At 44.7% G+C, this 13,088-nt stretch overlaps 1 protein-coding gene and 1 pseudogene across 3 annotated transcripts in view; both read left to right on the top strand.

Annotated features, from left to right (window-relative positions):
- The window catches only part of LOC120915205 (membrane frizzled-related protein), a 170,348-nt gene that overhangs the window by 85,515 nt on the left and 71,745 nt on the right, over positions 1-13,088 (top strand). For all 3 annotated transcript variants that reach the window (XM_040325514.1, XM_040325513.1, XM_040325512.1), the window contains exons 8-9: positions 1,840-1,965; positions 11,417-11,642. In XM_040325514.1, the coding sequence (XP_040181448.1) occupies positions 1,840-1,965; positions 11,417-11,642 (352 nt within the window). The remainder of the gene's footprint in view (positions 1-1,839; positions 1,966-11,416; positions 11,643-13,088) is intronic.
- On the top strand, positions 5,044-5,174 carry LOC120916699 (annotated as a pseudogene).

Raw genomic sequence — 13,088 nt, forward strand, 5'->3', positions numbered from 1 at the left:
ACCCTGGCGGAAGGCACCGGAAAGACCGGGGGATAGGCGCCATCCCCCGGCAGAAGACCCCGAAGTCCGGATGCCCCTCCCTAATGAAAAAGAGCTTAAATGGGGTGGGGGCATCCGGCGGAAGGCTCCGGAGAGGACCGAGGGATGGCGCCCTCCCCCGGCAGAAATCACCGAAGCCCAGGGTCCCGGCGGAAGATCGGGAGAGAAGAAACCCCCCCTTCTAAGAGAGCTAAAGAAGAAAGGGGGGGCTCCGGAGCAGATTAATAAAATATTTTATTCTGTGTGGTGTTTTTTTTTTACTTTACATTTCCCCCATGTGAATGGGTAGAGGTACGATGTACCCCATACTCATTCACATAGGGTGGGGGGCCGGAATCTGGGGGCCCCCTTATTAAAGGGAGCTCACAGATTCCGATTAGCCCCGCCCGCATACCCCGACAACCAACGGCAAGGGTTGTCGGGAAGAGGCTCTTGTCCCTATCGACATGGGGGCAAGAGTGCTTTGGGGTGGGGGGGCAGTGCCCCCCTCCCCCACAGCACACACTCCCCCATGTTGAGGGCATGCGGTCTGGTACGGCTCAGGAGGGGGGGGGGCGCTCGCTCGTCCCCTCCCCCATTCCTGTCCGGGCCAGACTGCATGCTTGGGATGAGGGCTTGGTTTGGATCTGGGGGGGACCCCCGCGCCGAATCGGCGCGGGTTTAACCCCTCACGTTCCGGACCAAGCCTAAGAGCCTAATGTAGCCCTGAAGGGGGACCCGCGCCGATTTCAAGTTTGAAATTTGGCGCCGAGTTCCCCTTCAGGGCTGAAAACAGCTCGGAGATTCCCGTGCGCCGCGTCACGCAGCGCATTCACGGGTACGCCGCTTGGTATTTACCAAGATTTTCACGGCGTACTGACAGGGCGCACGGGAATCCCTGACTTTTCTCTCTGCGCATGCCCAGTATGCAAATGAACCTCCCGAGGTTCAGGCGCACTGTGCAAGCGTACGGGGATCTGTTTTCAAAAAACACTTTCCCTTTCAATTCGGCCCGCCAAACACTTCAAAACACATGTCACTTCACTTCCCCTGCATCCCCCCACCTCCCCCCTTAATAAACTCCCGCCCAAACCCCCGCAATTTATAGTTTAATGTGCCGTGCGCCAGGTCTGTACTGGTGCACAATGCACCCTCTCCTGGGCGCACGGAGCACATTAGTAACTAGGGAAATACACTGCACTAGCAGCGTATTTCTTTAGTAAATGGCAAAACGGCTGCTACTCCTGCTTTTACTCCATGAGTCATGGAGTAAAGGCTTGGTAAATCAGGCCCCATATCTGAAGAAAAAGATCCTCAAGTTGGTGAAATTTTAGTATTAATTCTTCTAGTCATTTTATACCAGATACAAGTCCAAGGTTACCGTTTAATTCTTAATAATTGACCGAATTATGAGTTGTAGGCCTTGTACATGTGCATAAGCATATCCAAGTTGAGGACCGTGTTTTCCCTTATGGGGATGCGCAGGTTTTCCATGCACCCCTGTACAGTCCCATTGCTGTCAATTGGAACGCAGTGGCTGCACTGCCTCGTGTGTTTGTGGCCCTGCATGCACATGAATATTAGGTTGAGAGAAGCAGCTGTGTCCCAAATGACAGCAGCAGGACTGCCTGAACATCTGTGCATCCTTGTGCAGGTAAACACAGCTTTAAGAGCCATATGGTTTTGTATTCCCCGTGTGAACTTGGCCTTCATTTTCTCTATCCCAGTGATCAGTGATACATGGCAAGCTTAAACGTCATCTTAAATCTTTTAAATGTGTTTGAGGTACTTTTCAGAATGTGGACCTTTGTGTTTTGGTAGGAAGCTGTTCCTGGGATGAATTCTTATGTGATGGACGACGTTGTGTCTTGCTTCCAGCCCTCTGTGATGGAATCTTTGACTGCATTGACAGGACAGATGAAGAGAACTGCAGTCAGAGCCAATGGGGTATGTCTCTGATAAACAGCCACATACAAGCTGCTCCAAGCAGTCTCCACCTCGCACCCATGCTGCAAGCTTGTTTTTTGTTTTTAAAGTCTTGTGGTTTAGTGAACACACTCGAAAACTTCACACCAAAGTGTGCACACAAAAGTGAGAACACAAAAAAGTGCATAGGGTGTACACATGGTCCTCCTTTAAAGAGAAATGACCTTGCCCTGATCCCCCAGGGCGCAAGGCTCCTGAGAGGGACTGGAGTACTCATTGGCCCACCTGGCCGAAAAACCAGGCAGACCCCATGGGAAAGCAGACGGGAAATACCCCTTAATACTATAATAAAAATAAAAGACAGCAGACAACTGTTGGATGTTAAAGGCCGCGGTTGTTTAATATTGGTTTCGAATTATTGAGATAAATACTTTCAACAAATTTCATAAATAAATAAGCATTAAAATAAGCATTAAAGCTAGCCTAGCCACTACGGCTCAGGCTGCCAATACAACTACCCAGCTTCAAAACCAAAACAATAGCATAAGCTTAATAAATAATGATACTTTATTTATAAATTAACATAACTTGAATAAATAAAATATATAGCTAGTCCCCCTTTGTTGCTGTAAAATCATTTTTTTTTATTTTTATAAAAAACAAAGGTGACACTACCACATAAAAAACAACCGCGACAAAATATGATAAAAGAAGGGTGGGAGAAAGAACACCACAGCTCCTAAGTCTTCTGAGGCGAATGAGCCTGACCTAATGGAACCCCGGTTTAAATAGCCCAAAACCGGGCTGGTTCCGACTAGTTCAAACAAAATTTTCCTGGGCTTTCTACCCCAAACCCCAGAAAGGTCATCTGTAGGGCAATGAGCCCGCCAAAATTCCCCACAGAAGAGGTCCACTATAGGGCAAATGAGCCCGCCAAATTCCCCTAAGGGAGCACAAGGCTCCCCTGGGGAACCTGAAGCTGCCACCCACCACTTTTCCATGAGGAAAAGGGGGGCAAGAAACTGCCTTCCCCTTTTCCTGTCATTCTCTGCAAGGCCTGCTGAAACAGACCAACCAAGTACTAGGTGGGCTCCCTCGAAGGGAGACCCCATGGGAGGGGGAGAACCTGACCAAAAGGCCACACGCCCTCCACTCCAAGACTTTCAGGACAGGCCCGAGGCCCTACACCCTACTAACCGGGAGGTGCGAAAGTGCATACTTGCTGTGCAAAAATACAGTGACAAACACATACATAAAAAAAAAAATGGGGGCAAGTGGATAAGTGCATATGCCATAGTGAGAAACATTGACAGGCCCTTCGGCCTGGAGTACAAAATTCCTCTGGTCCTAGTCAAAGGCAGGTGTGAAAAAAATGTGTACATGGAGCAGTGACCTTGGGGCCAAAAACTCAAGATGAGCGTCCCAACTGCACTCCTGTGACCCTTAGGAGAAGCCCAGCCTAAAAACTCAGGCTGGACTTCTCCTTTTATAACTGTTTTCTATGTGCCCTGTTCACACCATGTATGAGTGGCAGGGGGGGGGTGTGGTTTTACTGCCTATAACATCTTTTAAACTTAGTTTACAATACATTTGTGATCATATTACACCAACCTATTGTCAGGTACAGTGCCTTAAAAAAGTATTCATACCCCTTAAAATTTTCCACATTTTGTCATGTTACAACCAAAAACGTAAATTTATTTTATTGGGATTTTATCTGATAGACCAACACAAAGTGGCAAAAATTATAAATTTACAAATAAATTTGTGAAAAGTGTGGTGTGCATTTGTATTCAGCCCCCAAGTCAATACTTTGTAGAACCACCTTTCACTGCAATTACAGCTGCAATTCTTTTGGGGGATGTCTCTACCAGCTTTACACATCTAGAGAGTGACATTTCTGCCCATTCTTCCTTGCAAAATAGCTCAAGTTCTGTCAGATTGGATGGGGAGCATTGGATTTAGGTCTGGACTTTGACTGGGCCATTTTAACACCTGAGCATTCTTTGATCTAAACCATTCAATTGTAGCTCTGGCTGAATGTTTATGGTCATTGTCCTGCTAGAAGGTGAACCTCTGCCCCAGTCTCAAGTCTTTTGCAGACTCTCACAGCCTGGTTTTCTTCTAAGATTGCCCTGTATTTGGCTCCATCCATCTTCCCATCAACTCTGACCAGCTTCTCTGTCCCTGCTGAAGAAAAGTATCCCCACAACATGAAGCTGCCACCCTGATGGTGTGTTCAGGGTGATGTTCAGTGTTAGTTTTCCGCCACACATAGAATTTTGCTTTTAGGCCAAAAAGTTCAATTTTGGTCTCATCTGACCAGAGCACCTTCTTCCACATGTTTGCTTTGTCCCTCACATGGTTTCTCGCAAACTGCAAATGGGTTTTCTTATGGCTTTCTTTCGACAATAGCTTTCTTCTTGCCACTCCTCCATAAAGGCCAGATTTGTGGAGTGCACGACTAATGCCGCGTACACACAATTGGAAAATCCAACAAGAAAACCATGCATTTTTTTTCTGACGGAATCTTGGCTCAAACTTGTCTTGCATACACACGGTCACACCAAATTCCAACCGTCAAAAACGCGTGATGTACAACACTACAACGAGCTGAGAAAAATGAAGTTCACTGCTTTCAATGGAACCTACACACAGTCGGAATTTCCGACCAAAAGCTCACATCGGACTTTTCTTGTCGGAATTTCCGATCGTGTGTATGCGGCATAATAGTTGTCCTGTGGACAGATTCTCCCACCTGAGCTGTGGGATCCCTGCAGATTCTCTAGAGTTACCATGGGCCTCTTGGCTGCTTCTCTGATTAATGCTTTCCTTACCCGGCCTGTCAGTTTAGGTGGACGGCCATATCTACCGTATGCAGTTGTGCCATACTCTTTCATTTTTAGGATGTTAGATTGAACAGGGCTCCGGGAGATGTTCAAAGCTTGGAATATGTTTTTATAACCTAACCCTGCTTTTAAACGTCTCCACAACTTTATCCCTGACCTGTCTGGTGTGTTCCTTGGCCTTTATGATGCTGTTTGTTCACTAATGTTCTCTAACAAACTTCTGATGGCTTCACAGAACAGCTGTATTTATATCGCTTCTCGGCCTTTTGGCTAAGATCAAGTGTAGTATCTGTTCTTATCAGTTGCCAATAGGTGGTGCTAAGCTGACTGTCCCCGGTACCCTGTGGCAGGGGGAAAGGGATGGCAGTCGGCGGACGCTAAGCCTGTTGGTGTGGAGGTGGAAGCCTTCTGATTTGGACAGAGAGGCATGAGGTCGAAGCCAAGAGGCCGGGTCCCTGGCCGTTGGCCTGGATTTGGTGGTAACTGCCCCAGTCAGTTGTTCTGGAGGGAACCCTTGCTTCTCCTTTAACCGGGAAGGAGCGGGTAGTACTTCCAGAATGTGATTAGGTGGGAGAGTTAGGGGTTGTGGGTGGAGTCTGCGTCAGTAGGCTCTCCCCAACCTCTTCTCCCACCTTCCTGGCTGGGAAGGGTGCTGCCGGTCCGGACCGGGGGCTAGGGACCGTTGAAAAGCCCGTGGAGATTGTGCCCCTGGAGTGGCAGTCCAGGGGTGCCATACATTGCACGAGTGTTTGAGGGGCACTCATCGTGTGGCACCTTCAGGTCACTGATCTCCACAACACACTTTTCACACCTGCCGCTTGGGCCGGGCCTTTTGGCTAGGACCAGTGGAATTTTTGTTTCCTGGCCGGAGGGCCGGCCAATGTGTTTCACATTGGTCACTTTCCTCACCTTCCCATCTTCCTTTTCCCCACTTTCTTTTATTATTTTTCCCCGTGTGTTGTTTTGTTTGTCACTCTTTTTGTTGGTGCTTGCACTTTATGTGTGGCGAGTAGGGTGCTGGTCCTCGGGCCGGTCTCTGAAAGTCTTGGGAGTTGGTGGACTCGGCCTTCTGGTTAGGTTCACCGGCTCTCATGGGGTCTCCCTTCGGGGGAGCCTCACCGAGGAGGGTTCTGTTTCGGCAGTCCCTCTGAGGATGTTGGGTCCTTGTGGCTTCGGCTGCTTGGGCCAAGATGGGTCCTTGTGGCTTCGGCTGCTTGGACCACAGTTTACTCTTTTCCCTGCCAGGAGCCTAACGCCCCGGGGGATCAGAGACGGGTCCTTTTCGGAGGACCACTGACGTTTGCACCCGTCGCAGTTTTTTTGTGATGTCACTCTTTATGTGTGTGCACATTTTTCCCTGCACCGGGTGGAGTTTTTGGGTTGTGTTTTGCACGCCACAGGCTTTTCAATAGAAAAAAAAAAAAAGCTGTATTTATACAGAGATTAAATTACACACAGGTGGACTCTATTTACTAATTAGGTGACTTCTGAAGGCAATTGGTTACACTAGATTTTAGTTAGGGGTATCAGAGTAAAGTTAGCTGAATGCAAATGCACACCACACCTTATAAATGTTTATTGGTAAGACATTTTTCCTTACACTTCACAATTATGTGCCGCTTTGTGTAGGTCTATCACACAAGAGCTCAATAAAATAAATTTACATTTTTGGTTGTGACATGACAAAATGTGGAACATTTCAAGGGGTATGAATACTTTTACAAGGTACTGTTACATAATCACATCGTTATATAGTAGTTACATAGTTAGTCAGGTTGAAAAAAGTCCATCCAGTTCAGCCATAAAAAAATAAAATAAAATATTGTACAATCCAATATACCCAATTCTATACTCACAGTTGATCCAGAGGAAGGCAAAAAACCCCAGCGGAGCATGATCCAATTTGCTACAGCAGGGGAAAAAATTCCTTCCTGATCCCCCGAGAGGCAATTGGATTTTCCCTGGATCAACTTTACCTATAAATGTTATATTATGTACATTTAGGAAAGAATCCAGGACTTTCTTAAAGCAATCTACTGAGCTGGCCAGAACCGCCTCTGGAGGGAGTCTATTCCAGATTTTCACAGCTCTTACTGTGAAGAAACCTTTCCGTATTTGGAACAGGTAGAAAGACCGCCGCTCCAGGTGAGCACAAGCAGGTGATCAATGTCCACTCAGGAACCACACGGGTGCTAATGCTTAGTCATTGACTAATGCTTAGTCATAGCTTAGCTTAGCTATGACTAAGCATTAGTTCTTAATGCAAAACGCGTCAGCTGTTCTCCCCACTGTGTGCTGTTTGTATGCTGTGCATTTTTCCTTTTAAATAAAGAGCACGTCTTCTTTTAAAGACCTACTTGGAGTGCGACTGTCCATCTACTTCCTTATCTGCATTTCCATATTTGGAGATGAAATCTTTTTTCCTCTAGACGTAAACTGTGCCCTTTTGTCTTTTGTGTTGACCATAAAGTGAATAACTCAACACCAAGTTCACTATATGGACCCCTTATATATTTGTACATGTTGATCATATCCCCCCCTTATTCTCCTCTTCAAGAGAGCAAGGTGAGGGTTTATTGTCAATAAAGCTAAAATAATACAAAAATTATACAAAACTAGTAAAAACTGGGAGGAACTGTTTACGCTTACTTGGGTTTTCCCTCCGTATGGGCCCAACCGGGTCCTGCAGTCGGGTTCTCGTGCATGTCTTAATCACTGAACTATGACATATGCATCATTTATTTGTAGGTCTTGTCAAATGTGGTATCCTGTTGTTTAGTGCCTGTTGCACTTGGAACTTGTGTATGTATCCTTTATTTTTATGCTCAATAAACGTTTTTTTCTGATTAAAAAAAAAAAAAAAAACTGGGAGGAGAACTAATGTTGAAAATTCTGTGCCAGATACCATGCAATTGTAAAAGGGACCCACTGGGGGGAGACATAGTTCATTATAAAAATGCAGCTAAAAGATTTGCGTTACGTTACGTGTTCAAGATATTAATAAAAAAATGTCCCTGTGTTATAGTTTTAAACTTTTATGATAATGAAGAGTATGGAAGAATGGATTATTTTATGCTAATCCTGAAACTATTTGTGGATTTGTATGTGTGCTGTGTAGCATGGTGGAGAATACACCAGTTTTCTACATTGGTACACACCTGTGGGTGACTGCAAAAGAGATTAGTGGTGGATGCTTGATTTTTGTACTTATTTTTACTTTGGGCCGGGTTCAGATCGAATTAGATGGGGCTTCCCCACAAGAGATTTTGACTGGCTCTCTTTGGTCCGTTTCAGGTCCGAATTCGGCCCAAAATCCGGGCTGAAATCGGACCTGAAACGGTGAACCAGGACGCACCGAACCCCTGCTGGGAGCCGCATGCGGCGGTAGTGTGAACCCAGCCTGAATGAGTGCAGCTTTGTTTTTTTATGGTGGGGGCTTTCCTATAAACAAATCTAGATTTTGTGTTGGAATAGGACCTCATTTTGGATCTTGGAGGAAAATGTGACAATATTTCTTGATAATGCGTTGTATAGAGCAGTATTTTTATATAAACCGGGTAACTAATTTGATATCAGAAGCAGAGTTTTTATCCAGTACCGTGGTCTTGGGGGTAGGTTCTAAATACTGTATGTACTTCAAGCTCCCTTTTTAACTTCCAGGGCATCTCCCTTTTTAGTGAATTCATATTTAAGCATATTACTTTGTGTGCTATAGTAATCAGTTAATGTAGTTGGAATAAGTGTATTTAGGGTTCTTTTATGTCTACTTGGGATAGTGACAAATTTGGGATAATAGTTCCTTGTGGTGGTTAACAGATGTTGCATTGGTGTTTCGATGACTAAACTCTAAGTCAAGGAATGTATTCTTTACTATATACAGTACATGTAAAGCTAAGTTTGTTATTATGATAACATTCTACAAATAAAGGGATGTGATCTGAATAACCAGGATATCATCAATGTAGCGCCAATGAAAAAAACAGCATGAGAAGTAAAGGGATTGTTTTTGGTGATAATACCCCATACTCTCTACCTCATGCTCATCACTGTGCCTTACCTATAGCTAATACTGTATTCATCTTGAAAAGTTATTGTGTTCAAGGGCAACTTTTGTACAATCATGTTTAACCACTTGCTTACTGGGCACATAAACCCCCTTCGTTCCCAGGCAAAATTTCAGCTTACGGCACTGCGTCGCTTTAACTGACATTTGTGCGGTCGTGCAACGTGGCTACCAAACAAAATTGGCGTCCTTTTTTCCCCACAAATAGAGCTTTATTTTGGTGGTATTTGATCACTTCTACGATTTTTATTTTTTGCGCTATAAACAAAAAAAGAGCGACAATTTAAAAAAATATATATATATATTTTTTACTTGTTGCTATAATAAATATCCCAATTTTTTTTTTAAAAAAACTATTTTTTTTCTCAGTTAAGGCCGATACGTATTTTTCGACGTATTTTTGTAAAAAAAACGCAATAAGCGACTGGTTTGCGCAAAAGTTATAGCGCCTACAAAATAGGGGACAGAATTATGATTTTTTTTTATTATTTATTTTTTTACTAGTAATGGCGGCGATCTGCGATTTTTATTGGGACTGCAACGTTATGGCGGACACATCGGACACTTTTGACACAAATTTGGCGCCATTCACATTTATACAGCGATCAGTGCTATAAAAATGCACAAATTACTGTATAAATGTGACTGGCAGTGAAGGGGTTAACACTAGGGGGTGAGGAAGGGGTTAAATATGTATCCTGGGTGTGTTCTAACTGTGTGGGGGGAGGGGGGTGACTGGGGGAGGTGACCGATGCTGTGTCTCTATGTACAAGAGACACAGATCGGTCTCCTCTCCTCTGACAGCACGTGGAGCTCTGTGTTTACACACAGAGCTCCACGTCCCTGCTGTGTTACCGACGATCGCGTGTACCCGGCGGACATCGCGGCTGCCAGGCACACGCATCGGCTCCCGAGCGATGCGCCGGGACAGTGGCACTTAAAGGCCGCGCTGTTGACGTCTTTTGTCAATAACACGGGTCTCAAGTGGTTAAACTAAGATTGTTGTAGTTGATGTCCAGATAAGTGGCCAGGAACTGATAAAAAGCTGTAAGGCCTACCTCACAGTGAATAGGGGTATAGCGAGAATTTACATCTAATGACAGCCATGTATAGTTGGGGTCCCATTTGTTGGATTTCAGAAGATGTAGCGTGTCACATATAAACTATAGTATAATATCTGTTCTGGAATTGCATGGTACATATAGGATTTTCCTTCCATTCATAGGGCCAGATTCACAAAGAGATACGACGGTGTATCTACAGATACACCATCGTATCTCTGACGTAAACTGGTCCTATCTATGCGCCTGATTCATAGAATCAGATACGCATAGATAGGGCTAAGATCTGACAGTGTTACACTGTGTTACACTGTCGGATCTATTTTTAAATTTAAAAATGGCGCCGGGGGCGTTCCCGCTGATTTACAAGAAATAATATGTAAATCAGCGAGATACGCAAATTCACGAACGTACGCGGACCTGACGCAGTCTTCTTACGACGTTTCCGTAGCCTAAAGTAAAGTAAAGTAAAGTAAACAGCCTGCTGCAGATCTTTACAAAAACTGTCTGCTATCCCGATTGTTCTGGTGCAAGTGCTCAAGTATCAGGGGCAGATCCACAAAGATCTGCCCCGGCGCATCATATCTGAGATACGCTACGCCGCCGTACCTTACCTGGCTTTGTTTCAAATCCATAAAGATTTTGCGCCGTAAGTTACGGCGGCGTATTGTATCTCAAGCGGCGTAACGGCGCGGAATTCAAATTGGGCGGGTAGGGGGCCTGTTTCATTTAAATGAAGCGCGTCCCTGCGCCGAACGAACTGTGCATGCGCCGTCCCTAAATTTCCCGCTGTGCATTGCGCTAAATGACGTCGCAAGGACGTCATTGGTTTTGACCTGGACGTAAATTCACGAACGACTTACGCAAAAAAATAAAATAAAAAAAAATTCAAAACGCGGGAACGACGGCCATACTTAACATTGCAAGTCTAACTATACGCCACAAAACAGCAGCTTTAACTATACGCCGGAAAAAGCCGACTAGAGACGACGTAAGAGAATGCGACGGCCGCGCGTACGTTCGTGGATCGTCGGAAATAGCTAATTTGCATACTCAACGCGGAAAAAGACGAGAACTCCACCCAGCGGACGCCGAAGTATTGCATCTAAGATCCGAAGGCGTACGAAGCCATACGCCTGTCGGATCTAACCCAGATGCCGTTGTATCTTGGTTAGAGGATTCAAACCAAAGATACGACGCGGGAAATTTGAAAGTAGATACGCCGACGCACTCTCTCTGTGGATCTGCCCCTTACTTTTGATGTAAGTGATTTAATGCTATTCTGTCAATTGAAGCTACTTTTACTACACCAGACCTGCTCCCTTCTTCTCTGTTTCCCATTGTAGTGCTGGACCATCCCTGATCTCAAGGAGCTGTGCAGTTCCCCTCCCCCTCTCCCCATGATGTCTGGATTGACAGTGAACTAAAATGAACTGACACCGAATTACCGCTAACACAGTATACACCACTTATACAGTCATTTATTTCTGTTCTTTCAGACTGTGGGGGCTCTTTAAATGAACTCCAAGGGTCTCTCTTCTCCCCCAGCCATCCTGAACTTTATCCCGGTAAGACTGTTTGTCGGTGGCTTATCTCTATATCGGATGGACTGACTATCCAGCTCCAGTTCCACAACTTTAGCCTGGTGTCCCAGAAAGGCTGCAATTATGATTATGTTGAGGTCCATGACAGTGCTGGATTTGGAATTGCCAGTTTGATGGGAAGGTAGGTAAATTCTGCTAGACAGGACTATTTGTGGCACAGTTTCTTCCAAAATTACATAGTCGTGTAAATGAGTAATTTGGAGTTCCTCCTTACTGTGTGTATTAAAGGGTTTGTAAGGGAATTTTTTTTTATCTTAATAGCTTCCTTTACCTTAATGCAATGCTGTTTTCATGTCCTCATTGTTCGTTTTTGCTCTCAAGTTGCTGTAATTCTTCTCTGATCTCCACACTTCCTGGTTGTCTGTTTCCTGATAACCACAGTACTGGGAGCTTTCTCTTTGTGGTCACTAATCAAGGAGGTGTGATTACTGTTAGGTAGATTCACAAAGAGTTAGGCCGGCTTATCTACAGATAAGCCGACCTAACTCTGAATCTAAGCCGGCCTATGTTTAAGTGTATTCTCAAACAGAGATACACTTAAACAAAGCTAAGATAGGCCGGCTTGCGCCGTTCTATCTTAGCTTGCAATGTTTCTTTTGTCCGCTAGATGGTGCTTCCATTGCGGCCGGCCTAGATTATGTAAATGAGGGCATACGACGATTCACAAGCGTACGCCGGGCCTACACCGTCGCATTACGTCGTTTCCGTAAGGGTTACGCCGCCTAAAGTTATTCCACTTATGAGGTGGAATAACAATGTTAAGTATGGCCGCCGTTCGAATTTTTTGCGTCGTTTGCGTAAGTCGTCCGCGAATGGGGATTTACGTAGTTTACGTCCGCGTCGAAATCAATAGGCCCGTACGGCGTACTTAGCCGCAATGCACACTGGGAAATGTAGTCGCCCGGCGCATGCGCAGTACACAAAAACGACAAAAAACGTGAGGTCAAGCCTCATTTCCATACAACACGCCCCCCTCCTAGTCATTTGAATTAGGCGCGCTTACGCCCGCTCGTTTTAGGCTACGCCGCCGAAAATTAACAGGAAAGTGGTTTTAGAATCACTAATAGCCTAAATAATTTACGGCGGTGTAGCCTAAAAAGACTAGGCTAGGCCGTCCTAATTTTAGGCCAGGGTACGTGAATCTACCCATGTGTGTCTAAAACCCCACAGCACCAATCAGTTTAGTTTTCCAAACCATCACTGCCCTGTATTGGCTCTGTGGCTCTGTACATCACAGAAGCAGGAAACAACATGCAAACACGAAACTAGAAACTGCAGGTACATTATATGATTGATTTTTATCTATTTTTAATCATTTTTAAAAGGAATCAGTTAACTATTATGTCTCTATACCCTGTAAACAGTCATAATAGAGTTCATAATAATAATATGCAGTATTTCATAAATAATCAACTAAAAATACTTTGATACATTTTTAGTTCTAAAGGAATCAAATATATCGAAAACTACTAATATATTTAAAAAAATTATCACTTTTTCAATTTTGTTGCCTTTAAACATACAGGCCCAGATTCTCATACATTAGCGCTGCTCCTGGGCAGCGTAA

The sequence above is a fragment of the Rana temporaria genome, chromosome 10 (assembly GCF_905171775.1).
Source record: "Rana temporaria chromosome 10, aRanTem1.1, whole genome shotgun sequence".
NCBI lineage: Eukaryota > Metazoa > Chordata > Amphibia > Anura > Ranidae > Rana > Rana temporaria.